Here is a 24,783-nt window from a genome sequence, read left to right as displayed (position 1 = left end):
GATTTATATTCTCGGTATCGTCTTGGGTCGTCCCATTCGTTTTTCGCCAAGTTATTAAATTAGTCCTATTCTACCTTCGTCACTCATTCTACATTCATCACAATCGTCGGTGGCTTTCAATGTAGAATGAGTGACGAAAACAGAATAGGACTAATTTAATAACTTGACGAAAAACGAATGGGACGACCCAAGACGATACCATATTCTCAAAACAAAAATCATTCGCAATTAATACGATTTTATTTTATCAGTGGTTAACCTTATTTCTCATGCATGCCTTTTACCTATACGTTTCACTTAGAGCAGAGAGAAAAGAGGTGGAAGTAAATTATCCACACTACTGCACCACTACACAATAACACGAAAGAAAGAAAGAGTGCGCTGCGCTATTTGTGACATATAACAACCATATGAGACATTGGAAAACCTGCTTGGACTTGTACTTTATTTAATAAAGTAAAAAATTTAATTGGTTTTCCGATCTGCATGTTAAGTCTAAGAAGATTTATTTCATCAATTATGAGACCATGCCTATAAATAATAATATAGTCCAAAGCAAATGGATTACATTTTCGTATAGAATTTCGTGTAAGTAAATAGGTTGTACATTTTCTTACCCTTTCTATCTGCTCTAAGGACGTATCCCTATCAAGAACCGAAAGTCAAATCCTGATAACTGTTATCGTTTACCTTTCATTTTCATCCTCATCGTCATTGCTTTGACAAGACATGCGAAAAGAAAATTAGTTTTATTTGGTAGGTAGTTATTTACAGCTTAGCAAAAAGGAATAGAAATTAAAAAGTGGCAACACTGTAGTCTCGTCCCTTTCAAACCAATATATATAAGAAAACGAGACGACACTACAGTGTTGCCACTTTTTAATTTCTACTCTTTTCTCTAAGCTGTAGGGTGAGCAACCACCAGAGCTGTGCGAGAGCGAGACGTAGCAAAGCTGCACTGCGTGAAACAGTGAGTATTTATTTGTCCGGGAAAGCTGAGTAGAGCTACGCTAGGCAGCGAGATTGTGTAGCTGTTTGCAAGTGAGCGGCGCGAGGATCGTAAAGGAATTTTTCAGAATGACAGGCGTCACTGTGTTATGATGCTCCTGCAGTTATGTATGTAGTAATGAATAATCCTTTACCATCGTATTTTACGGAATTTCAGTCAATCTCAGTACTTTTCGTACTGAGACTATTCTATTATATCGTGTGACAGGGCAATTTTGTTTTGTGTAGCTATGTATAAAACTGCGCTCCGCTAAGCCTAGGTTCCGCTAAGGTTCCTCTTCATGAGCTGCTTTAAGCATTAGTGTTTTGTTATCGCATACCGCCACGTTACCTCGTATTGGTCTAGTGGATGATCACCCTTATACCAGCACTTTACGGGCTCGTAAAACATGGATTTTTCTTATTTGATATATTATTATACAATTGGATTATCCTAAACCAACAAGTTCAATCTCATTTGCTAATAAAAAATGCAAACTCAATTTGTTTTTTAGAGGCTGATCTTTACCTGAATATTTTGTAAGCGTGTAAGCAAGTGGTAAGCATTTTTACAGTGCAGTTGGTACAATATGACTTTTAAAATTAAGATTTTCAATGTGCAAAAAACTCCATTGCACAGTTTAGGTATATGCACGAGATGCAGTTTATCTTGCTAGTGTTCGCATCGTTCGAGTTAATTTGATCATAATTTTGGTGTATGAATTAATATAGGTGCCCTACCCATCCACTTATCTAGAGCGCCATTAATATTTTTTCTTCAGAAAACAAGGTTTTATACTTTTATATATTTTTAACAAGTAATCTTTTTTCACGCACAGTACTTACAATTACACAAGTGTCATTAGAATTTCAATTCGAACCTTAGATTAAACTGCTCAATTTAAAACAGTCATTTTTTCAATAAGTAGGAGGTACATATAATATCGTTTGTGTATTTCCGAGCTGTCTAGTTTGTTGCAACCTTTCAGGTCAAAAATAATTGAAAAATAGCAAAACCTTGTTTTCTCAGACTGTACAATACTTAATTGTTACTAGGCCCACAATTTACAGCAGACGGCACTATACAACATTACAATTCGGTAACATATACAATTAAGCCTTTGAATGCCACGTCTATCGTGCGCGGCGCGCCGTCGTGAACCCACTGAACCTTGTTGGAATGCACGAAGGCTGATATTGGGTTGTAGCCGCGCGCGTCAAAGGGTCAACTCTATGTGCCAGCACTTAACCCTTAAATGCATAGTGTTGCCAAATGTCTAGAAAGCATTAGACAGCTCAGAGATTTAACAAAAAAAGGCTTACGTTCTTCAACGCACCTTTATACCAAACGTCAAGTAGTAGGGTAATGATTTAAGGGTTAAATTCACGCAATATTCTTAATTTATAAAAATGACATTGGTTTTAAGACGGAAAGTCGGAAAGCTTCGAAAAATCCAGTAGTTGATAATTTTTAGTATGTGATTTTGAACGGTGTTTTCGGGGTTTGTAATTATTTTATATTTAAAAACTTCATCGTAGGTATATCACAAATAGTGTACCTTTCTAATGGTAGTAAAAAAATTCATATATCTATTACTGAAACTTATATATTTACATAAATATGATTTAGCCAATTCAACTTCTAACACTGATTTCGCAATGAAAATCGAAGTTATATATGTTTTTACTATTCTTCCTAGAATCGGTAAACAATTATGTGATACATATATTAATTTCGGGCAAAAAGAAAGTCATGCATTTAAGGGTTAAGGGACGCTATTGTACTTACTTCTCAATGCCCATGCGCTTGCGCCGCACGATGTGCAGGATGCGTCCCGCCGTGAACAGCCGCGCCGTGGAGAACCGGCGCACGAACACGTTGCGCGACACTAGCGCCGCTTCCTGGAACGGAAAATGCCGTCAGTGGTGCTCCTACGCTGAAGCATGAACCAGCGAAAGGAGCTAAATTAAAAAAATCCTGCATACATTAATATGGTGAAAAAATTCTGGTTGTTTCCAACTAGAGAGGCAAAAAAAAAAGTTAGTTGGGCTAACCAATACAAAAATCTAGTAGATTTTGTTTTCTTTTTACAGTGCAATGAGTTGGAAATGGACATATTAAAATATTTTATTTCCCATCACGGGAGGCTTGACCAATAAATTTAGAATCTACAGTAGGTATGGCAAATTGCAAATCTACATGACGCACTTATGCGCTGTTGTATGTTTCGGTATGCTTATGTATGCTGTTAATAAATAATGAATTAATGATAATAATATAATGTAAGTACCTATAGTAAATTGGTCAGTATAAGAACCTACGTAACCTACTATAATTTTGTGTTACCTTTCATATGAAACGCAGATCCGCGTAAGTAGGTTTTGAACTCTTTTATTTAAGTTAAATAGAATTTAATAACTACTGCAAGGATCCACGTTTGGGTATACGAAATGTTAAAGGCACTAAATTCGTGTACTAAGTCAAATATGTATTAAAATTGCAGTGATCAGGTATAATTGTACAATAATTAGCTAGATGGTGCAGACACTCGTGACGGTTAGACACAGCTACTCACCTGCGTGCGGCACGCAACGTTGTGGGTTACGATTACGACAGTGGAGTGACAACCGGTAAACAACAGGACAGGACAATTTACTTTCATTTAGCTGAGTGCTTAAATATTTTATTGCTTGTTAATTGGCGATGGAACTAGAGAACAATAAGATAATTAAAATATGCATATTTCATTCTCATCAATTAAATTCATCAAAAATACACAATATGAGTTGGTATTCCGTGTAACTATGTTAAATAACTTGTTTTGTCGAACGGGTTTGTTGGAACTGGCCATCAGGTACATACTTTTCTATATGACGGCTGTATTTTCAAATGTATATTTGACAGACTTCAGTAAAAATTGTCCTAGAGGAATATTTGTTTCAATAAGTTATGGGCCCATGATTGTAAAATTTTATTATTAGGTAAGTTTTGGAACTTGCACAATTTCTCGATTGTGAAATTTCTTTCGACTGCGGTACCCAGAGTTATAATATAAATACGTAGGTAAGTATATAAAATATATATACATATATTTGCAGCAGACTTGAATTTATGTATACTTTCTTATTGCTGCGTAAAATATAAATTAATTGCGAAGCGTATTTGAGATGATTCATATCTAGTCTAGTATGAAAAAACACTTAAAATACAAAAAAGGTATGATTCCAATTCCCTCAGTCAACGATTTAGAACGGAATCACACCTTACTCGGTAAAACAAAACAGCATCACACCACACAAGCCGGCACCAGCCACAGAAGCACGTAGACCTGACACCTGTATGTAAATGTTACTGACAGCACTCACGGTGGAGACGCCCGGCACGAGCAGGGCGTCCGCGGAGTCGTCCGAGTGGTTCGCCTCCAGGTCTTCCGGTCGCCGCCAGGTGGACTCCAGGTCTCTGGCGGGCACGCCGAATAACGCGTAGCCGAAGCCGTTTAGCATTATTCGGTACTAGAACAAAAGAAGATGATAAGTTTGGTAGAAAATATAACTTCAATACATGGGTAAATTCTACGGTATCAAGCATTGACATTAGGTGCTTTGTTACCTATGTACTTTATTCATATGGGGCTTGGAGTGTAGGTAAAGTTTAAGCTTACTTTGAGTAATCTAATCACAAAACCTTTTAGGCAATGGACCACTTGACGCTCTTGCTAGACCGATCATTTTGGTAACTTAGTGTATGGTACTTAGTGGCTAACCGCTAACCCAGCAGAAATAATTCAGATCATTGTTTAATAACATTAAGATTGCGTTACAAAACAAATCTATGAGCGGAAGATGCAAGTTGTTGCAGCATTGATTTTAGTTTTGTAGATTCCAGTGTGCCTGAGCGGTGTGGGTATCAAAAAAACTCTAGTACCTAGGTAAGAAATAAGAAAAACTATCATATCAGGATGACAAGTACGGTAAGTATGATCCTGATTCACCATTCTAAGAGTTAAACCGACCGTCAGCAAGAATGCTCTCAGTATACCGAAAAAGCTCATAATTACTGGCCGCATGGCAAGAAAGCGTAGGGATGGACGTAAGGCGTTGGGCGGACAGAATAACGTCAGCGCCACATTTCAGGCTAGCATGCACTGGGCCCAAGACAGAGCGGAGAGCACTGGAGAAGTGTCCACATTCGTCACGCCCTTAGCCATGAGGATACGACAAGAAAGAAGTAACTGACCTTGGGCAGCTTGGTGGCGTGTATAGTCTGTATGACCTTGGTGCGCAGGTTCTCGATGCTGTGCACGCTGAGCCGCATCACCAGGTCGTCGCCCACGCCCACCGTCAGCACGAAGCTCTCCGTGTAGCGGGCGGCTTCGCGGCTTATTAGACCCGCTGGAAAACAATAGAGATTATGTGCAAGGTACATCCAATGAGACAATGAGATGTGTAAATAAGTTAACGAGATAATGGTTAAATAAAAAAATGATAAACCATACACCTCAAGTAGGGCAGGATTGGTAGGTAGCAGCCTCAGTGGCGGATTTGCAGTATTGGCCCCAGACCCTGTAGTAACTACTAGCCACCCCTTTCTCAGCACCCATCTATAGACTGCCGCCTTGCTGCTGCCCTTAATATCTTGCCGCTCTAGGCCCGAGCCTGCTGGGACTTAGGGCAAATCCGCCACTGAGCGGCCTTCCGTTGCATCAGGATAAGAGCAGAAACCTATAGCCTAGCGATTTTTTTTAATACGGAAATTAAGACGACTCTCCTTTCCTTAGAGTGGGACTTTATTAATACCATAAAAATATTATAAACCATAATAATAATAAAAAATATGATTAACTACTTACCAGGCGTCGAGAACGCGAATACTTTGAGGTGTGGATACCTGGGCCTTAGCTTTAACGCTACTAATACTGCTACTCCGGCGCCCAGACTATGACCTGAAAATATATATAAAAAAGGTTATAAATTCAAATGGAAGTATCGTCATAATACTACGCAAATAGCGCTTTATTTAGGGTAATGAGAAATAGGGCCGGATTTTTCCGGCCGACTCAGATTTCCATGTTATAAAAAAAAGCAAATAGCGCTGTCACGCTTATACACCAGAGCAACGTGCGAATTCACATCAGTGTGATAACCGCTTAAGCCGTAGTTGAATAAAAAACAAAATTATATTGTTCATAAAACAAAGGCTTAATCCAAGCCCACGTCATAACAAGATTGTTTACCATTAAGCCAAGTACTAACACCCAATCAAAAAACACACAATTAAAAACAAGGCTTGATTGCAAAACAATGGGACAGTGGAGATAGTTTACAGAAGAAATTCTCCAATAAATTAAAGTGACTGACGTGACCTACAAAATGTTTAGTAGTAACCAGGTCAAGGTCAACGATTATGTTTAGAGTCAAACGATAAAAAATAACACAATTTGTTTGTTTGTGTCAGGTAAGGAAGAGAGATTGGGGGTGCTCGAGGGAAAAGTTATTCCGAAAATGTATCTTTTGTGGCAATTCGAATGAACCACCAACCAACCAACCATAATTGTGTTTTTAGTTTTAAGATATATTTTGTAATAATATGTATGCTAGTTTTAAGGTATTTATCTATGGGCCAATAGTTGCCTGAAAATAAATGTTTTCATTCATTCAATTCGAATGAAGCCAGAAAAGTAACCATCCATACACTAGCTGCCGCTATCCCATAAATAAACAACTGATACAGAACGTAAAATGATATTTCTGTTCTCGCAAGAGCAAGACTTCTAAGGAAGCGAATAGTTATCAGACTGGCAAGAGCGAGCAAGAATTATGGCAACGAATTTAAAACGGCCTTAACTTAAAATCCACCTTAAAAGCTGTTATAACCCGTATGCTCACCGTTTCGCCGCCTGCACACATCGTTCTAGCAACGTTGCACCGTGTACGGAGCCTTTCGGCACCGGCAAAATATCCTTGCCGACATTATTTGACGGTCCGTGCATGGCACGCGATGGGCATGATCGGTGTCGGAACGGGCTAGTAAAAAACAACCGGGCAAGTGCGAGTCGGACTCGGGCACGAAGGGTTCCGTACATATAATGCAAAAAAAGACAAAAAAAAACGGTCACCCATCCAAGTACTGACCCCGCCCGACGTTGCTTAACTTCGGTCAAAAATCACGTTTGTTGTATGGGAGCCCCTCTTAAATCTTTATTTTATTGTGTTTTTTTTTAAATCTTTATTTTATTCTGTTTTTTTAGTATTTGTTGTTATAGCGGCAACAGAAATACATCATCTGTGAAAATTTCAACCGTCTAGCTATCACGGTTCGTGAGATAGAGCCTGGTGACAGACGGACGGACGGACGGACAGCAGAGTCTTAGTAATAGGGTCCCGTTTTACCCTTTGGGTACGGAACCCTAAAAAGGTTCAATTCCACTGGTTAGTTTACCTGTGAGCACTAGGTCGTAATGCGGGTACTGCTGGAAGGCGCGGTCGAGCACCGGCATCAGCCGCTTCAGCATCTTGGCGGCTCCCATCGACATGCCCTTGTGCGCTGCCGTGCCTTCAGGCAAGCCTGCATACAAAAGGATTTTTTAAAGTCGAATCAAAAACCAAAAATTATTTCTAAGAACACGGTTTAAATAAGCCACGTATAATGGCTCCTCTACACGATGGGCCAACGCCGACCACTCCAAGGATCGCATTTATGCGTTAAAGGGAGCAAGTGATATTGCTATCTCATTCTACCGCACGGCTGCGTCCCTTGGAGTGGCCGGCGTTGGCCCATCGTGTAGAGAAGCCATAAAAAATCACCTATTCAACCTGCATGCAGATGTGCCGCATGCCGAATGCAGTTAGCCGAATTCGTGAACGAATAAAAAATGGGTATTTAATCTTTAAATGCCTTCTAACATTAATTACAGAGTTTTACGAGTTTTACAGCATAGATACAGGTACTTATTCACTCAGATTACGTAAGTGGCGCAGGAAAACCACTCGATTTACACAAAATTTAGAACACTTGTGAGTCATACAACGTTGTAATTGTTGTATGTTGATATAGACTAAATAAACTTATTTAATGTAGGTAAATGTTCGGATCTCCACCAATTAAATAACCACATAAACACTCCTTGCCATCTAATCGAGCGATAACCGGACGAGTAAGTCTGAAACATTTCTTTCGAACCCAACCCGATATCAGCTCTTCTAGGTATAGTTAATGGCTTTACAGCTGCTTTACAGTTAGGAATTACAAATAGTTACCATCGGCCTCAAACCGCTCGGAGCCGGCGGTGAAGTCTGTGAAGATGTCCCGCAGGGAGATGGAGCCTCGCACAGCCACCACCACACTTTCTCGCTCGTGGTCAGCTATGACGCAGAACGGGAGCTGTGAACAATTACTTGGTTATTAGTGATAAATCAATCTGACGTCGCGACTTACGTACAGTGAACAACTCGCGAACGCGACGCGGCCCGGCGCGGCGGGCCCAAGGCGTTCGCGTTCGCAACGAGATCGTTCACGTAGGACACTTCTATAGGTATCAAAGGATTGACGGGCCTATTCGGATTTCGAGATAATCACAAGATCTAGAGACGATTTAGAGATCAACTAGATCTACATTAGATATCGACTAGATGTGACTTGCGGCGCGAAATTGTTCAAGAGGACCTCCAGAATCGCGGAAACGTCAGATTTGACATATCTATCTTACAAATATTTTAAATTATCCATATCGTAACTTGTTGAAGTCTAGTAGAAATCAAATTTGATTCACCCCGCGCCGCATCGCTTCGCATCGCGTTCGCGTAGTACGCTGCGTGACACGAAAATCACCATCTCTTTTGGAGCGCTATTGCTCAAATCATTTAAATAAAATAAAAATGGATTTCATATTACATACGAGGCATGGTTTGAGTTTAGAACACGGGCGCGATTTCGTATTCAAATATTACTAGGCATACCTTCGAGCAACACCGGCTTCCGACACGTCGGAAGGGAGGGGCCCAAGCGATATCTCACCGTACAAATCTTTCTGCCATTTTTCGCGGGGGGAAGGTGCACACAGTCGCACTTCTCACACACTTACATACAAAATCCAATCAGAGGCCCTACCGCGAACCACGTTCGACGTGTTGCCTCTCTATGGCACTTGTAAATTCATACGTAAGTGTGACAGGGAGGCAACACGTCAAACGTGGTTCGCGGTAGGCCCTCTGTAATGACGACACAAATACATAGAAAATGACACACGTCAAAGACAAATCTTGCAAACCTCGTTCTCTTTTTGTGTACGGACGAGTGACTAGTGTCACAACACGCACACTAACACATTTCGTTGAAGTATGTCATTGTATTCTGAGAGATGAGAAGTCGGATTTGTCGCTCGACCGATCCGCAATTTGTATATACTGAGCGAGCAAAATCGATAAATCCAACAAATACTTGAGACTAAAATATAATAATTGTATTTAAATGTAATTAAACGTATGATATGTAAAAAAAAATTACATGTGGAATGTAACACTTTCTTTTTGTAAATTTGATGTCCCCGACCTCTTTTTATAGCAAAAACCGAGCAAACAGGCATTTTTGTGCAGCAGTGTTCACGCGCGCGTCTGGACTTGGTCTAGTGAAAAATCCAAGTGCAACTAGTTTTATTACCCGCGGTAGATTAAATTGACGCGCTAATCTTGTACCTCGGCAGAGGGGAAATAGTGCGAATGCCGCCTCCCTTCCGTGTTGCTCGAAGAGGCATACCTATTAAATTAAATATAAGTTTAATAATATTCATACTTACAGCAAAAAAATCTGATCTGCGATGACAGATCAAAACTAGCCAACCAAACAATATACTTACATACCAGAATAAATAGCTACATATCCTAATCCGTTATTTTGCTGATGTCCAAATATATTGTTTGATAGAATAAGTATGGATGCGTTCTCTCAGTAGAATGAGATAAATCAGGATGACTATAAAAGCCTGTAATAAATCACCGTACTTTCTCTTTCTTCGTGTTAGAATTTAATAAAGGGCCGTAGGTATCACGCAGTACCGCTTGTATTCACCGGGATAGACAAAAGACGACAATATACAATGTATTGTAGGTACGGAATGGTTGGTTAGTTTACCTATAGTTCGTTTTTTTAGCCTTAGAAAAAACTTGAAAGAAGGTACAAGCGATCTTGACAAGTCTTTTAATTTAAAAACGCCGTTTAATAATCAGTAACTATTACTTATAAAAGCAGAAGAATATAAATGATCGTATTAAATTCATAATTGTTACATATATTTGCCGTAACTTATTTTTAAAATGTGTTTTTCAATTAAAAGACACATCAAGATTGTTTACCTTATAATCTAATGCTAAAAAAAAACAAACTATAGTCGCTGCTCAAATCATGACAGTGGTCAAATCTTATCCAAAGCCTACCTATGATTTCTTTGGAAAAAAATAACTTTTCAGAATATTTGTTTTTCTATAAAACTTCCTTTTTTTTTAATATACCTACGTATTAAAAAGTTGTTTCAACCCTTCAGTGCACTCAAATACCTGAAGTTAATAAATAATGTTGCTGACAACTTATAATACTAAGTCACAAGGCCTATATATGTTATTTAAAGCTGTTGTTTCCGAAGGTCTACTGACAGGGAAAATTACCATCAAACCCATATTATAGCTGTTGTTACCCGCGTATTTACCTACACATTTACAGGCAAATATATGCTAAACACATTGACAATGAGGACGTGGGTCTTAAAAAAAAGAGTCATAAGAAAATGGTTATTATCCAAACACAGCACTTTCCATGTTTTCCAGAAACGCATGACCACTTATAAATATTTAAAATGATAATTGGTAATGTTATTTATAGTTAATTCTAACTTCAACAATTTATTTGTACAAAAATATTTAAATACACATGTAGGAAACTACGGTCACGGCTATGAACTTAGTACGCACGCAATACGCATACATCTTATTATTTTTATTTACGTTATTGGCATAAAGAGAAAATGTGTATAGTCTGTATCTTTAGGTATTTAAATAAGAGTAAACAAAATCTACCCTCAAATGGCTCCTTAAGTCAGTTGTGGGTAGATGAAAACGTTACACGATCAAATAATGTAGGTTAAAGTCAGATCGTTCAGTGACAGATCCAGGCAGTTTTGTAATTGGTCGGTTAACCAATAAGTTATAACTACCCGAAAATTTTAAATTTTTTTGTATACCTAAAATATAGACAATAGGTGTGTATGTCTTAATAATTGGGTAGATTAAAATAGCGGCGTTATTAAAGAGAGTTTTACAAGTAGGTACCTATTTAGTGAGTTCGCTAAGAGGTTTCCTGTGCGAGTGAGTACTTTAGACACGTACCTTTATGATCTGCAATAAACTTAATGTACGTGCACTGAGATTTAAGTATCCTACGCATTCTAGGTCACATGCAGTTTGCGACCTACTGAACCTAGGTCTTAGTGAAAATATGAAAGCTTGCAATAGTTGGTATATAAGCATTGCTTATGAATGCACACAAAAAGTAGGTAGCCGAAAACACCTCGCGTGATTTGTGCACAACTCCTAGTAAAACATGTAGTTTTATACCTAAAGCTTGAACACCATTAGCTGAACTAAACTTGTTATAAAACTGTCTGGAGCATGAACTTTGCCGTTTAACATTTCAACTGCGGCGTTCATTAAGTCGACCGTGTAACTTACTGGCTCTATTTATGGCATATGTTAGTGACATTGTAATGGGCATGGCTGGTAAAGGTTAAATTAGATATACTAAGGCCCAGTAGCACCAAACACATTTAACAGACTGATTACAGTGTCGTTTGCATCTACTATATATATATTTCAATAGTAAAACTCTAAAAATTTTTTTAGGTACCTACTCGTACTCGTAAATAGTCGACTAATCGTCATGCGTTGTTTGGATAGCCAACCCGGAGCCAAGAAAACTATGACCTGCATTATGCTGTTGACCCATTTGTAAATGACTGCCTATATGGCTTGAGGGGTATCGAATAGTCGCGAGAGTCGAGCGGGCAAACTTCTGAATTCTGAAGGGTACGCGAAATATTACTTGTTGTGTACCTACTCCGTACTAATCAACTACTGCTACTTATCTAGATTTACCTACTACATATTTATCGTTTCATTAAGCCGTATCAAGCGCTTCTTGATACGGCTCCTCTTATTCTCTTAGCTTCGCGTTAGTGATTGAAGTAGTTAGTATTTTGTACATTTTATACATATCTGAGGTAATGTTGATTAAATGACTACACACGTACCTTACCTCCTTAAAAAAATAATGATCAGTAGGAGACTAAGTAAATACAGTCAACAATACTATTAGCTTAGCACTCGTGCATTTACAAAATATGTACCTACGCAAGAATTTTAAGCTAAAAGTTTTACTGACTGTACTTACTTAATTAATTTGCAGACAAACATTTTAATTTCTGCGTAGGTTAAATGTACTCATACCTCAAATAGGTACTTATACCTAACTAATTGGAGGAAAAGTTACCCTTCTAATAATTCGCGTTGTCCGCCGTTCCGTATCTAACAACATCTTAACCTAATTCATCAGCAGGCGATATCGACACCAGGGATGTTGCGAATATTCGCATTCGCATCCGCAACCGCGGAACTTACGCATTCTTTTCAAAATCCACATCCGCATCCGCATAAAATCGATGCGGAGCTTAATGCGGATGTGGATATCGAACGAGTCGGTACAGGAAGATCTAAGCGGCGGCTTAAGTGCTCGGTAATTTCGTCATTACCTAATATATCGAAACCGTCTAGATCCAGAAAACTCGGCCAAGTTACTGTTTATAAAATATAATGCACTATATACTCTTGCTTAAATACCAAGCCATTCGTTTTTACTAAAATATAATATTTAAGATTTTTTTAAGTAGGTATATATCTAATTTTGACATCCGCATCCACGGATGTGAGCCTTTAAGTATCAGCATCCTCATCCGCGGATGTCTAAAAATCTGCATCCGCAACATCCCTGATCGACACAACAAACTAAGGGGGGTGAGTGGCGCCACGGAAGTTTTGTCTCACATCCCTCTTACTATATGATATTAACAAAAGGACGTACTTTCGTAGGATATCGGGCGGCAGGAAAGTCCTTCTTCCACTTAGGGCAAGATTGTTGTTCAGATGTGTTGGAAGTTTACGGCTGTTTTGGCTTGCCGCGAGTTTTATGTATGATGCTGGTAAACAAAACTTGAAAACATTGGAACATTTCGCTTCACGTTTACAAAGTGTTTACAACCGTGGTACTAAAGTAAACTTGATACGTGAGATAATAAAATAATTTGAAATAGACACTAAACGCTAAGTCGTATGATTAGTATTTTACGAAAGGTGATAAATTTGTTCTTCATTTAAATCAAAATCTGTATTTATTTAACTAAGCACGTATGTAGGTACATTTTACGAAATATAAAGGTCATGGACCTGCGGAGTGATTTGTTAAATATTGTAGTTAATGATTATGTAAATATTACGGTTACACGAATAACATTGTTTTGTTTTTAAAGGACGAGTCGAGGACTTGAAGACAACGATCTGTCTCAAAGAAAACCTTAAGTATAATAAAATTGAATGTGAATTAAATTAATTTAAAAATTTGCAAATTTTCGTACTCATACCTTTAGTACTGAAAACTAGTCCCCTCACATCTTACTGGTCTGTAGAAGAATGAATTTAAATTTCTTTCTAAAACTCCCATTTCGAAATGAATACCTAAGTACCTACCTACTAATCTAACTACGCTTCAGCCGGTCCCGTTGCGGCTGTTTTGAGAATTGCTCTTTAAAAGTTGTTCTTGCGTGCGGTGTTGACGGCGATTAATCCATCTCAATTTACATTTAGCTTTGTATTTTTTATATCAGCAACCGAAATTGGAAATTAGTTACCTCGGTACAAATTTGCGTAGGTATGAGCAGGTATCTTCTAGAGTCCATAACACTTTTCAATTGAAAACCAAAAGTAGGTATGAAAAATGTAGGCATTTTATTAGAAAATCTAAAATTATAGTTAACATATGAGCAAATAAATCATATTTTATACTTCATGATATCATTACTAATAGTAGATAACGAGAGGACAAAGGCCGTTACCTAGTCGGTCCGTCATCCTGTCTATCGTATCTCATGCGTATATCTTAGAAATTCGTCGTTTTACCAAGTGAGATAGGTATAAGAAATTGATTATTATATTACCTACTTCACAAACATAATAATATATCAGATATTAAAAGCGTGTTGACCTTCGTGACCACTAACTATACATATATTGCGAATATACACGCTACCAACTTTTACCATTCACAACAACGAAGTTACCTAAATCCCTATTCACAACTATTAATAACTATTGAAACTATTAATAACTATTGTAAATGCGAGAATAACTCTGTCTCGGTCTCTGTCTGTCTATGACCTCTTCACCACCACTCAACTGAATGAAGTAAATCAAGCATTGGATAAAATCTGTAGAACTACGGATTTTCTAAATCTGTAGATCTACTGAATTCTACAGATTATTTTAGTCTCACCATACAGACTTCTATAAGCCTCATATCTGGCATTCGCAACACTGCCACCGAGTGAAACACGAATTTTTTGCGAGAATAATACTGACTGTAACATATTACAAATATAAATCATCACTCATCACTGTTTTTGAAGAATAAAGAGGGGCTTTACGAGCGGGTGTGATGAAAAATTATTATGATATTTACGAGTACTCATCAGCATCACGTTAAAACGATTGCGGCAAATATAAATACGTAAATGTAGTGTATCCTTACCTATTTAATTTTAATCTTTGTTATTAAAACGCGAGCGCTTAATTTAATTCTCTGTTATAATTATATCAGGAGCCCGTAATCCGGCATGACCTTCGCCTTACGTAAACGGCAGCCGTAACGTACAAACTTCCCCAAAAAGGTGTCCTTTGATTTGAACTTTGACATTTCCCTTTGTGAGGCCAATTCTTTTGCAATTCAAAATCAATATAACTTTTTAGACACCCACCTAATCGACTAAACAAGACGGCTGGCGTAAATTAAATGAACATACCTACTTATTACTTAAGAGGAGACTACGTCATGTGACGTTAGCATTTAAAAATGTATACCTCTGGAACTTTTTTTGCTCCTAGCTCTAATAATAGTAAAACTTTGAAAAAAGGGCATAGCTATGGTTAATATACAATAAATTGTGTAAAAATATTTTCCATGCTTAATCCAGGGAAGGAACTGAGGACTAATAAATAGGTCACTAAGTTTGTATGCAGAAGGAGTCGTCCACTTATCCTCCTAACTGAACTTTGTTATTGTGCAGTCGGATTTGATTCATTAGATAGGATCCCATACAACCATTTCCAGTCGCCGTTACGACGCGGTGTAGACACATCTTGTGTCGACACCGTCTGTTTCGGTCACAATTCCAGTCGCAGAGTCGTCGCCGTGTCGACACAGTTACCAGAAATGGGGAAGGGTCGACACATGACACAAAGTGACATAAAGTGTGGTCGCCGTGTGCACACATTGTTTCAAGTTTGCGACTACTTTATGCCAATATCATTCGTTCATTCGTTCATTTTGTTCCTGTCAAATGGAAACTGTCAGATGGAAAAATTGTTAAATAAAAATAAGTGACATTAATACGCCATCTCTAAAACGGATTACAAGACGTAATTATATATTGTTTGCATTTATATTACAATAGGACTAAAATTATAATGGGGAATTAAACTGCTCGAGTGATTTGATAAACTAAGTGTAATATAATCAACGCGCCACCACATTGTTTTAGTTTAGCCGAAAATGAAATTGTTTACTTCTCAGTGCCTGTGTTCATAACCATATTATTTGATGCATTTTTAGTACTTCGATGCGTATACTATACTTAAATAACAGAAATAACGCTTTACATACTACGAAACTTGTTAATTATGATGTATAAATATGGTTTAAGGCTGAGAAATATTGCAGTCACAAAGTAGTCGCAAATGTTTCGACTTTGTGTCGACTCTGTGTAGACACATGACACGCGCTGTCAAAAGTAATAACAAAGTTACTGGATTTGCAAAATGGCTCCTTGTGTTCATTTGTTTTCAGATATTCTCAAAGTGTAAAAATGCCGTGGTCAGAGATGGGACTTAATAGATTAACTGTTTATTCGACTAATTAATGGAATAAAAAAAGTTCATCCTCAAATTTTAATCGCAATTAGTTTAGTCGACCTATAGATAGAAATTGAATTAATCTGAATATTAATCGAATAAATCTCGGTTGGAAGTTGACAGGGGGCCATTTTTGTACGTAAAAATAATAGAATAATAGAAATGTCTTGCATGCAGATGGTAGCCAAACACTTTGTCATAAAAGTCGAGATGGGTGTCGTTTTATACGTTTTAGGGGGCCCCAATTTTGAAAATGATCACCATTTTGGAATCCAAAATGGCGGCCATGCACTATGTCATAAAAGTCGTCATGGATGTCGTTTTATAGGTTTTAGGGGGCCCCGCTTTCGAATATGATGACCATTTTGGAATCCAGAATGGCGGCCATGCACTATGTCATAAAAGTCGTCATGCGTGTCGTTTTATAGGTTTTAGGGGGCACTGATTTCGAAAATGATGACCATTTTGGAATCCAAAATGGCGGCCATGCAATATGTCATAAAAGTCGTCATGGCTGTCGTTTTATAGGTTTTAGGGAGCGCAGATTTCGAAAATAATAACTATTTTGGAATCTAATATGGCGGCCATGCACTATGTTAAAAGTCGACATAGATGTCGTTGTATTGGTCATGGTCATCATTTTCGAAATCTGCTCTTCCTAACACCTATAAATCAACATCTATGACGGCTTATATGAAAAAGTGCACGGCAGACATCTTGGAATCCAAAATGGTCATCATTTTCGAATTCTGCACTCCCTAAAACCTATAAAACGATATCCATGACGACTTTTATGACAAAGTGCACGGCACACATCTTGGAATTCCAAACTGGTCATCATTTTCGAAATCGGCACTTCCTAAAACCTATAAGATTATATTCATGACGACTTTTATGACAAAATACGTAGCCGCCATCTTGGATTATAAAATGATCATCGTTTTCGAATTCTGCACTCCCTAAAACCTATAAATCGACATCCGTGACGACGCAAGTTATCTTTATTTTCAGATCTAACAAATTGCTACAGAATACAAAGGACAAAAAAAGAAGCGAGGAGGTAATGAAACAAGCAAAAATACAGATGATTCCTCGACGCAATTGGATGCTTCTTAAATTGTGTCCAGATTTTTTTGTCATAAAAGTTTTTATTTTTCACATATTACTCTCACAAGTTCCGTGATATTTCGACCTTGTAATTTTTTAAGTAAATGTTTTTGTTTATCTATGAGAATCTCACTAGAATAATATAATCAAGGTATGTTTATATTTGATGATTGAAATAGTAACGCGAAAAAAATATATATATTTGTGTCTTATATTCCTGCCGAAGACTTTTATTTTTCCTTTTCCTTATACACAAGTTTGGCCAAGTAATAAGAATTTAGGGCTCTCAATTTTATTTTGACTTCTACAACAGTAAAGCTACGAGGCCATGTTTGGTATCGTTTTCGTATAAATTCGCAGTACCAAATTTAGTTATGGTATCACATTGACACCATTCCAAAGTAAAAACATATAAACTTATTAAAATACTTTCTTTTAAACTCCTCTTCACGCTTAAACTGCTGAACAGTTTTAATTTAAATTAAGTACACATATATTTTGAGTCCCGAGACAGGACATAATAAGTTATCTCAAAAATCATCCTTTAAAGGTGTGAAATGAGGTGTAGGGGGGAATTCAGAATTGACTTCTTGAAGTTAATACTGTTTAAGTTTAGGTTTGAAGTCATGTTTTTTTATCATTTTTAACTAAATCAAAGATGTAGACCATCCCAAATTTCATATAAATCGGTTCAGCGGTTATTGATTTCCCGTACAAATTTCCACGCCACTTTTCACACCTTCAAAAGATGATTTTGGTTATAAGATCTATCCTATGTCCTGTTCCGGGACGCAAACTATTTCTATACCAAATTTCAACGAAATCGGTTCAGCGGTTAAGCGTCAAAAGGAGTTTTAAAAAAACCGGCCAAGTGCGAGTCGGACCCGCGTGTTAAGGGTTCCGTACATTAAGTCCGACTCGCGCTTGACGGCACATTTCTAATAGGTTTTCCTGTCATCTATAGGTAAAGAACTATTTTGTGTATTCAGACGGACAGACATACAGACGCACGAGTGATCCTATAAGTTTTTTGCTTTTGAGGTACGGAACCCTAAAAAGATTTTTTTTAATTTTGTGGAATGGTGTCAATGTGATACCTTAAATGGATTCAGCAACCCAGATTTATACAAAAACGATACCATACACGGCCTAGCACCTTCACTGATGTAGATATATGAAGATAAAATTGAGAGCCCTAAATAAACTTTCAAGAGCGGATATCTCAAAAACTATTCAACATATCGAAAAAATTGACTGAATAAACTTGTAACAAAACTTAAACTTGTGGAAATTAACTTTCATTTTGTATAAATGGCCATGTCGCTAAGATGCATAGTTTCCGAGATATAATCGAAAAACCGGAAAATGGGACCTTCAAACAAAGCCCCCTCTCTTCCTCCCGCTCAAGGGCTACGGCCGGGGACTTTTGATATGTTCACCTCCTAAACTTGCCCAAACCGAGTTACAGAGTAAAAAATTGTGTTCCGAGCATTTCCCTCTACAACTTTTTGGAGCATTCGTTGGCTGACCTAAGTAGCTTATTGCATTTCTTTAAAAACTTTTCTGTAAAAGGTTGACGGGTGTTGGGTGTTTATATGGTTTTGGTCAATTATTATCATTTGCATCGCCCATGATGACTTACTAGAATTACTTACGAGCACACGAGACACTAATAGTAGTTTGACAAACCTTGGTTTTCAAGAGGTATTTTATATTGACATTTGCTGTCAGATTTAGTCGCAAACCGCACGCAAAGTGCACACAAATGTGTCGACACCTTGTTACGGAAAAGTGTACACACGGCGACGACACTTTGTTTCGAAACAATTCTAGACACATTGTGTGGACTCTGTTACGACACATCTGACATTTAGTTACCACTTTGATGATTCTGCGACTGGAATGGTTATATGGGATGTACCTAGTACTAGCAATAGATACACAGCATATGGATAATGTTGCTCATTCTTCTCATTAAATTCTGATGTAATTTTCCATTAATCGACCTGTACAGAGAGAACTCAAACATCAAGTATTACTGTCAACTTTAGGTATAGGTAGGTACGTACCTCAAAGACGTGATTGTTGAAAGAGGCGAAGATGATGTCATCCGCCTCCAGTTTGGACATGTACTTAACGCCGGCGAAGTGACACATGCAGCAGTTGTCGTCCGTCACGATCGAGTTCTTGGGGCTGGAAAGAGAGGTTGCTTGGTGTTTGCCATTTTATTTAGACATTCTTAGATACTAAGTAGGAAGTATATAGGTACCTACTGTCAGCATCTATAGTAGGGACGGACTACGCGCCAAAAGTAACTACCATTCTCAAAAAGGTAACAATAATAAACGTGTCTCTATTATGTTGATCAGCGGTCGGCAACCTTTTAGCAGCCAAGGGCCACATTGACGCGGGCCGCAATTTGATAATACAGGGTGTCCAGAAAGGGTATCGGGTATTTGTTTTAGCGCCATATTCGAAACGGGGCCACGAAAGGGAGCGGGGAGGGGTTCGTGGCGTGCGCCATTTGGTGGAGTTTTAGCCACGATGGAACAGTACTCGGGGACGCATCGCGCATTTTGCGTAAGAGCGTATTATCGTAACGGTGATTCAATAGTGACTGCTCAACGTCTGTATCGTGCGGAATATCATACACGCCACGCGCCAAGTGACGATCAAGGACTGAAAAACCGCAAAAGACCGGTAACCTAAAATAAAGGTATCAATTGAGTAGGTATCCAACAGTAATGGTACCCGAATAAAACGGCAAAATACTAGTACCTAAAACAAAGGTATCAATTGAATAGGTATCCAACAGAAACGGTACCCGAATCAAACGGCAAAATAGCAGTACCTAAAAAAAAGGTATCAATAGAATAGGTATCCAACAGTAAGGGTACCCAAATAAAACAGCAAAATACCAGTATCTAATATAAAGGTATCAATTGAAAAGGTATCAAATAGTAACGGTACCCGAATAAATAAAATTCAAACGGTACCGTTAAGGCTAACGGTCTTCAGTAGGTAAAGGACCTTATGCCTTTTGTAATAAGGTCTTTGTTGTTTTATAGCTTTTCAGGACTTCGGACTTACAAAATGATAACTGTTTTGGAATCCAACATGTCTGCCGTGTACTTTAACATAAAAGTCGACATAGGAGTGCCGAGTCATCATTTTTGAATTCTGCACGCCCTAAAACCTATAAAACGACACCCATGATGATTTTTATGTCAAAGTGCACGTCAGACATCTTGGATTCCAAAATTGTCATCATTTTTGAATTCTGCACTCCCTGAAACCTATAAAACGACACCCATGATGACTTTTTATGTCAAAGTGCACGTCAGACATCTTGGATTCCAAAATTGTCATCATTTTTGAATTCTGCATTCCCTGAAACCTATAAAACGACACCCATGATGTCTTTTATGTCAATGATGATGATGATGACAATATAATTCACAAACAATCACATTGCGATCCGTGTACCTAGTGAAAAGTGAGAGGGAGACACGCGTTACCTCCCGCTCTCGCGAGTGACCGCTTTGAATTGAGGTATCAGATCAAACGCTATAAGGTTTTTTTATTTAAGGGTACCGTTTGGACGGAAGCCTACATTTAACGGTACCGTTTGGGCTAAAGCTTATTTAGATACCTAAAGTATTGATATCAATATGGAATGTCAGTTTAACGGTCGGGTACCTATAAAAAAACACCTAAAGGTACTTTTATTTAACGGTACCGTTTGAACGGAAGCTTGTTTGGATATGGGTACCGATTGATATTGGTACCGAAATGCTACTTTTAACGGTCGGGTACCTTTAAAAAGACCGGTCAAAACCGTTTTTAATGGTACCTTTTCAGTCCCTGGTGACGATAGCATTAGGAAATGGATCAGGTTGTTCGAGAATACAGGTGCGACGATTAAAGTTCAAAACTGTATTCTCGAACATCCTGATCCATTTCCTACTTGGCGCGTGGCGTGTATGATATTCCGCACGATACAGACGTTGAGCAGTCACTATTGAATCACCGTTACGATAATACGCTCGTACGTAAAATGCGCGATGCGTCCCCGAGTACTGTTCCATCGTGGCTAAAACTGCACTAAATGGCGCACGCCACGAACCCCTCCCCGCTCCCTTTCGTAGCCCCGTTTCGAATATGGCGCTAAAACAAATACCCGATACCCTTTCTGGACACCTTGTATTTATGAATTTATCAGACATTGTCTTTTGTCAATATTACATACAAAACAGCCAGGGAGGCTCGCGGGCCGCAAGTGAGAGGCCGCCTGTTGCCGACCGCTGATGTAGATCAATTAGACTTTACAGGAACTGTAGAGTAGGTACTTATACCTTGATTTGGAAATGTATTAGAGGGTGGGACTGCACCTACTTTTGGCACGTTGTTTGATCCTGCTATCATCCGCATTAGTGTAATTTCTTATTAACCATATTTATCAGTATATATTTCATACATATTTCGGCCTTTTGCCGCAGTGAGAATTTTAAGTCAGGGTTATGTGCACAAATGCTTTGTGAATTACGAATTAATTGTTTAGTTGTATTTTTATAGAACAAGCAATAGTAAACGGAATACGTCGTGTGTTAAGTGAATGTTAAAGAAAAGGTTGAGGACAGAAGATAATGGAAATTGTTCTACGTAAGACGAATGACTACCTATTTTTAGCACTATTTATGTTCTACTAACAGGAGTAGGCAGCTACTTATACTTACTTAGGTAAGTATAATAAAAAGCTTCTTTACAATCTATATTTAGGTATCCAATTTAATTCCATCGCCATCTTAATTCAATGTAAAGGAACACTGTCACAAGTAGGGACGTAATAAGTAATTAAATATATGTACTTTGCTCGTCACCTATCACAACGGTAGCAGTAAATCTAATTAACAGCAATATAACCATAAAATACTTCACTCAAGTAGATACTTGATAAGTGCATAGGTATTATTCCGCCTATTGTTAGATAAGAATGATGAAATCGATTGTAGGTACGCTATATCGTAGGTAATAGTTAGATTAAATAACAAAGATATTTGCCAATGTAATCAGTCCAAGAGTGGATAAAGCAATTACTTTGCGATTCCGTTTGCACTGATCTGCGTTTGACATAATTAGATAGTATTATTAGTAATATTCTCTAAACCGAAAACTTAGGTATAGCTTAGACTTTTGTTACAAGTCTAGATCTAGATATAGATTTTCCTCGTTTTTTGCTTAAAACTTACTTACTCCAGGTCTTAATTTAAGAAATATTTTTGTAATCTTATTTGTAAACGACTGTTTGTTTCTTAAATAAATAAATAAAACTTACCGACAGCAGCAACACGTCAAATGCCTGGCCAACTTGCAGAACCCAGTGAAGCAGTGTCGATACAACACGTAGGGCCACCCATACGCCGCTATGGACAGTCTGAGGTAATGCAAAGCATCTTTGAGGTTCATCCAGGGCGGGGTCTCGGAGAAGATTTTGTTGACATCTGTGGTGTATATGGGTTCTTCGTCGTTGAGCATTTGAATGCGTCGCATCTCCCGTGTTTCTCGCTTCTGACGGACTCTGAGCAGGACACAGCCCGCCACGACGTCGGACGGGACTAGGTCTGTTGATCTGAATAGGGCGCTGAGGAGAGCTGGAATAAGATTTCTGATTTATTATTGAAGAAAGTGAGTACTTTGCTATTAGATCAATTTGCCTGTAGGTTCTAAATCCCAAAAATATGATTTCCCACTTGAATTAGCGAAGGATCCGTTCAAATTGTTGTACAAAAGACCTCCAAAAGCCTGCTGTACAGAGTATACAGTACGGATATGATGGTAGTTCTTGTCTACGTGACAGCGTGTTAAAAAGGTGTCCGTCACTTTCTGTCCCACGGTGTTAAAAAGTGACAGTTATTTTATCGCAGGGATAAAGATGGATAAAGTTATACACCGGCAGGTTCTGCAAGTAAAATTTTGCAGGTGACTACAGATTAAGTAATCGTAGTAAGACAATTTTGTTAATACCGCTTCCTGTCATATAGGACCTTCTACATTTACAATGTGGGTAGGAGTTGACGGTAAAGTAACAAGCATCTAGCTAAGGACAGACACTCACCTGCGACCTGCTGAAAGGCTTCCTTCCCGTGTTCATCCCGCTTCAGCCAGCAGAAGGCCCACCGGAAACGCCTCGACCACAGGCCGGTGACCTTGCGGTGGTGCCGCACCTGGTTGGGCGTGTCCACCATGTCCCCGTAGTTCACTGAGCCCAGCGGGTCGAACACCATGAACAGACCGAACACCGTCAGCGCGAGTTGCACCCAGTTGAACAGGACTATGCCTGGACGAAGGAAAATGTTGCTTAAATAACTTTGGTTTTCATAATGTATTAACAAAAAAAAAACAAAGTAGTTAAGTCGGCCAATCAAATTCGATTTTTTCCAGAAATTAATTGTCAGCAAGCTGGAAATCGTCTTAATACCTTCATTTGGTTCTAAATTAGCGTAATCCGAGTTTGCTCCATTCTAGGAGTGAAATGATTACTAGCTTGCTGGGAATTAATTCCCCAAAACGCTTTTTTTGTATCTAATGCGATTGAAAATTTAATGGTTCACACCAAAAGATGTTGTCGGACAATGCCACCTCGTGTCTAATTAGGAGAGTGCCCCTGGCGATTATTTCTTCAACTTGACAATTACCAGGTATTGAAAATTTCCTGTACATTTCTGGGTTGGTAAGTAACGATAACGACGATACTTAATGTGTACTTGTTGGACCAGCAATGTTCGGTGAATTGTCAATGTTAAATATTAGGCGACAATGGTCAGCGTAGCTAAATACTGAGGGTGAGGCTTATTCTTTTCTACAAATGAGTAACGGTACCTATACCTCGTAGTTTTCTATGTATTGTACCTATAGTTGAATATATACCTATAGTTTTGCCCGCGACTTCGTCTGCGTGGAATTAGTGACAGCAGCTAAAGTAGGTACCTATAGCGCCTGGATAATGCTATAATAGCAATCATTCAATTCGCGCATTGCTTACTTCAATTATCAAGCAATGCATTAACTCTTTCAATTCCACCCCCCTTTGCACTCTCTTTAGGGATGACTTCCGATACAAAAACTATCCTATGTCCTTCCCCGGTACTCAAGCTATCTCTATGCCAAATTTAAACTGAATCCGTTCAGCGGTTTAAGCGTGAAGAGTTAACAGACAGGCAGACAGAGACACTTTCGCATTTATAATATTAGTATTTATTTGTGACTTACTCTGAATAACTACGCTGGAGAACTTGTCGGAGACGGAGCACTCTATGACGTCGCAGAACATCCACATGGTGCCCATCACGTTCAAGGCTATCTCCGGCAACACCAGCAGCACTCTGCAAAAAGGAAATTAGTTTTAATACCGTTTTAAAAATCACAGACTGAATCACAGCAGAAGTAGCTATGCGGGTGAGGCGTTAAATA

General features: G+C 38.4%; 1 protein-coding gene across 5 annotated transcripts in view; it reads right to left on the bottom strand.

Moving 5' to 3' along the window:
- Positions 1-24,783, bottom strand: part of LOC134665262 (diacylglycerol lipase-beta) — a 111,727-nt gene that overhangs the window by 5,313 nt on the left and 81,631 nt on the right. For 2 of the 5 annotated variants that reach the window (XM_063522159.1, XM_063522160.1), the window contains exons 4-14: positions 24,583-24,695; positions 23,429-23,650; positions 22,649-22,964; positions 19,383-19,506; positions 8,245-8,368; positions 7,427-7,552; positions 5,838-5,930; positions 5,225-5,379; positions 4,345-4,500; positions 2,777-2,889; positions 691-717 (exon numbers count right to left, since the gene is read on the bottom strand). In XM_063522159.1, coding sequence (XP_063378229.1) covers positions 691-717; positions 2,777-2,889; positions 4,345-4,500; positions 5,225-5,379; positions 5,838-5,930; positions 7,427-7,552; positions 8,245-8,368; positions 19,383-19,506; positions 22,649-22,964; positions 23,429-23,650; positions 24,583-24,695 — 1,569 coding nt within the window. The remainder of the gene's footprint in view (positions 1-690; positions 718-2,776; positions 2,890-4,344; positions 4,501-5,224; positions 5,380-5,837; positions 5,931-7,426; positions 7,553-8,244; positions 8,369-19,382; positions 19,507-22,648; positions 22,965-23,428; positions 23,651-24,582; positions 24,696-24,783) is intronic. The other 3 variants (XM_063522161.1, XM_063522163.1, XM_063522164.1) reach the window with 3 other exon arrangements.

The sequence above is a fragment of the Cydia fagiglandana genome, chromosome 6, assembly GCF_963556715.1.
Source record: "Cydia fagiglandana chromosome 6, ilCydFagi1.1, whole genome shotgun sequence".
Lineage (NCBI taxonomy): Eukaryota > Metazoa > Arthropoda > Insecta > Lepidoptera > Tortricidae > Cydia > Cydia fagiglandana.
The sequence above is the reverse complement of the archived record's forward strand: the minus strand, read 5'-3'. Positions and strand labels throughout refer to the sequence as shown.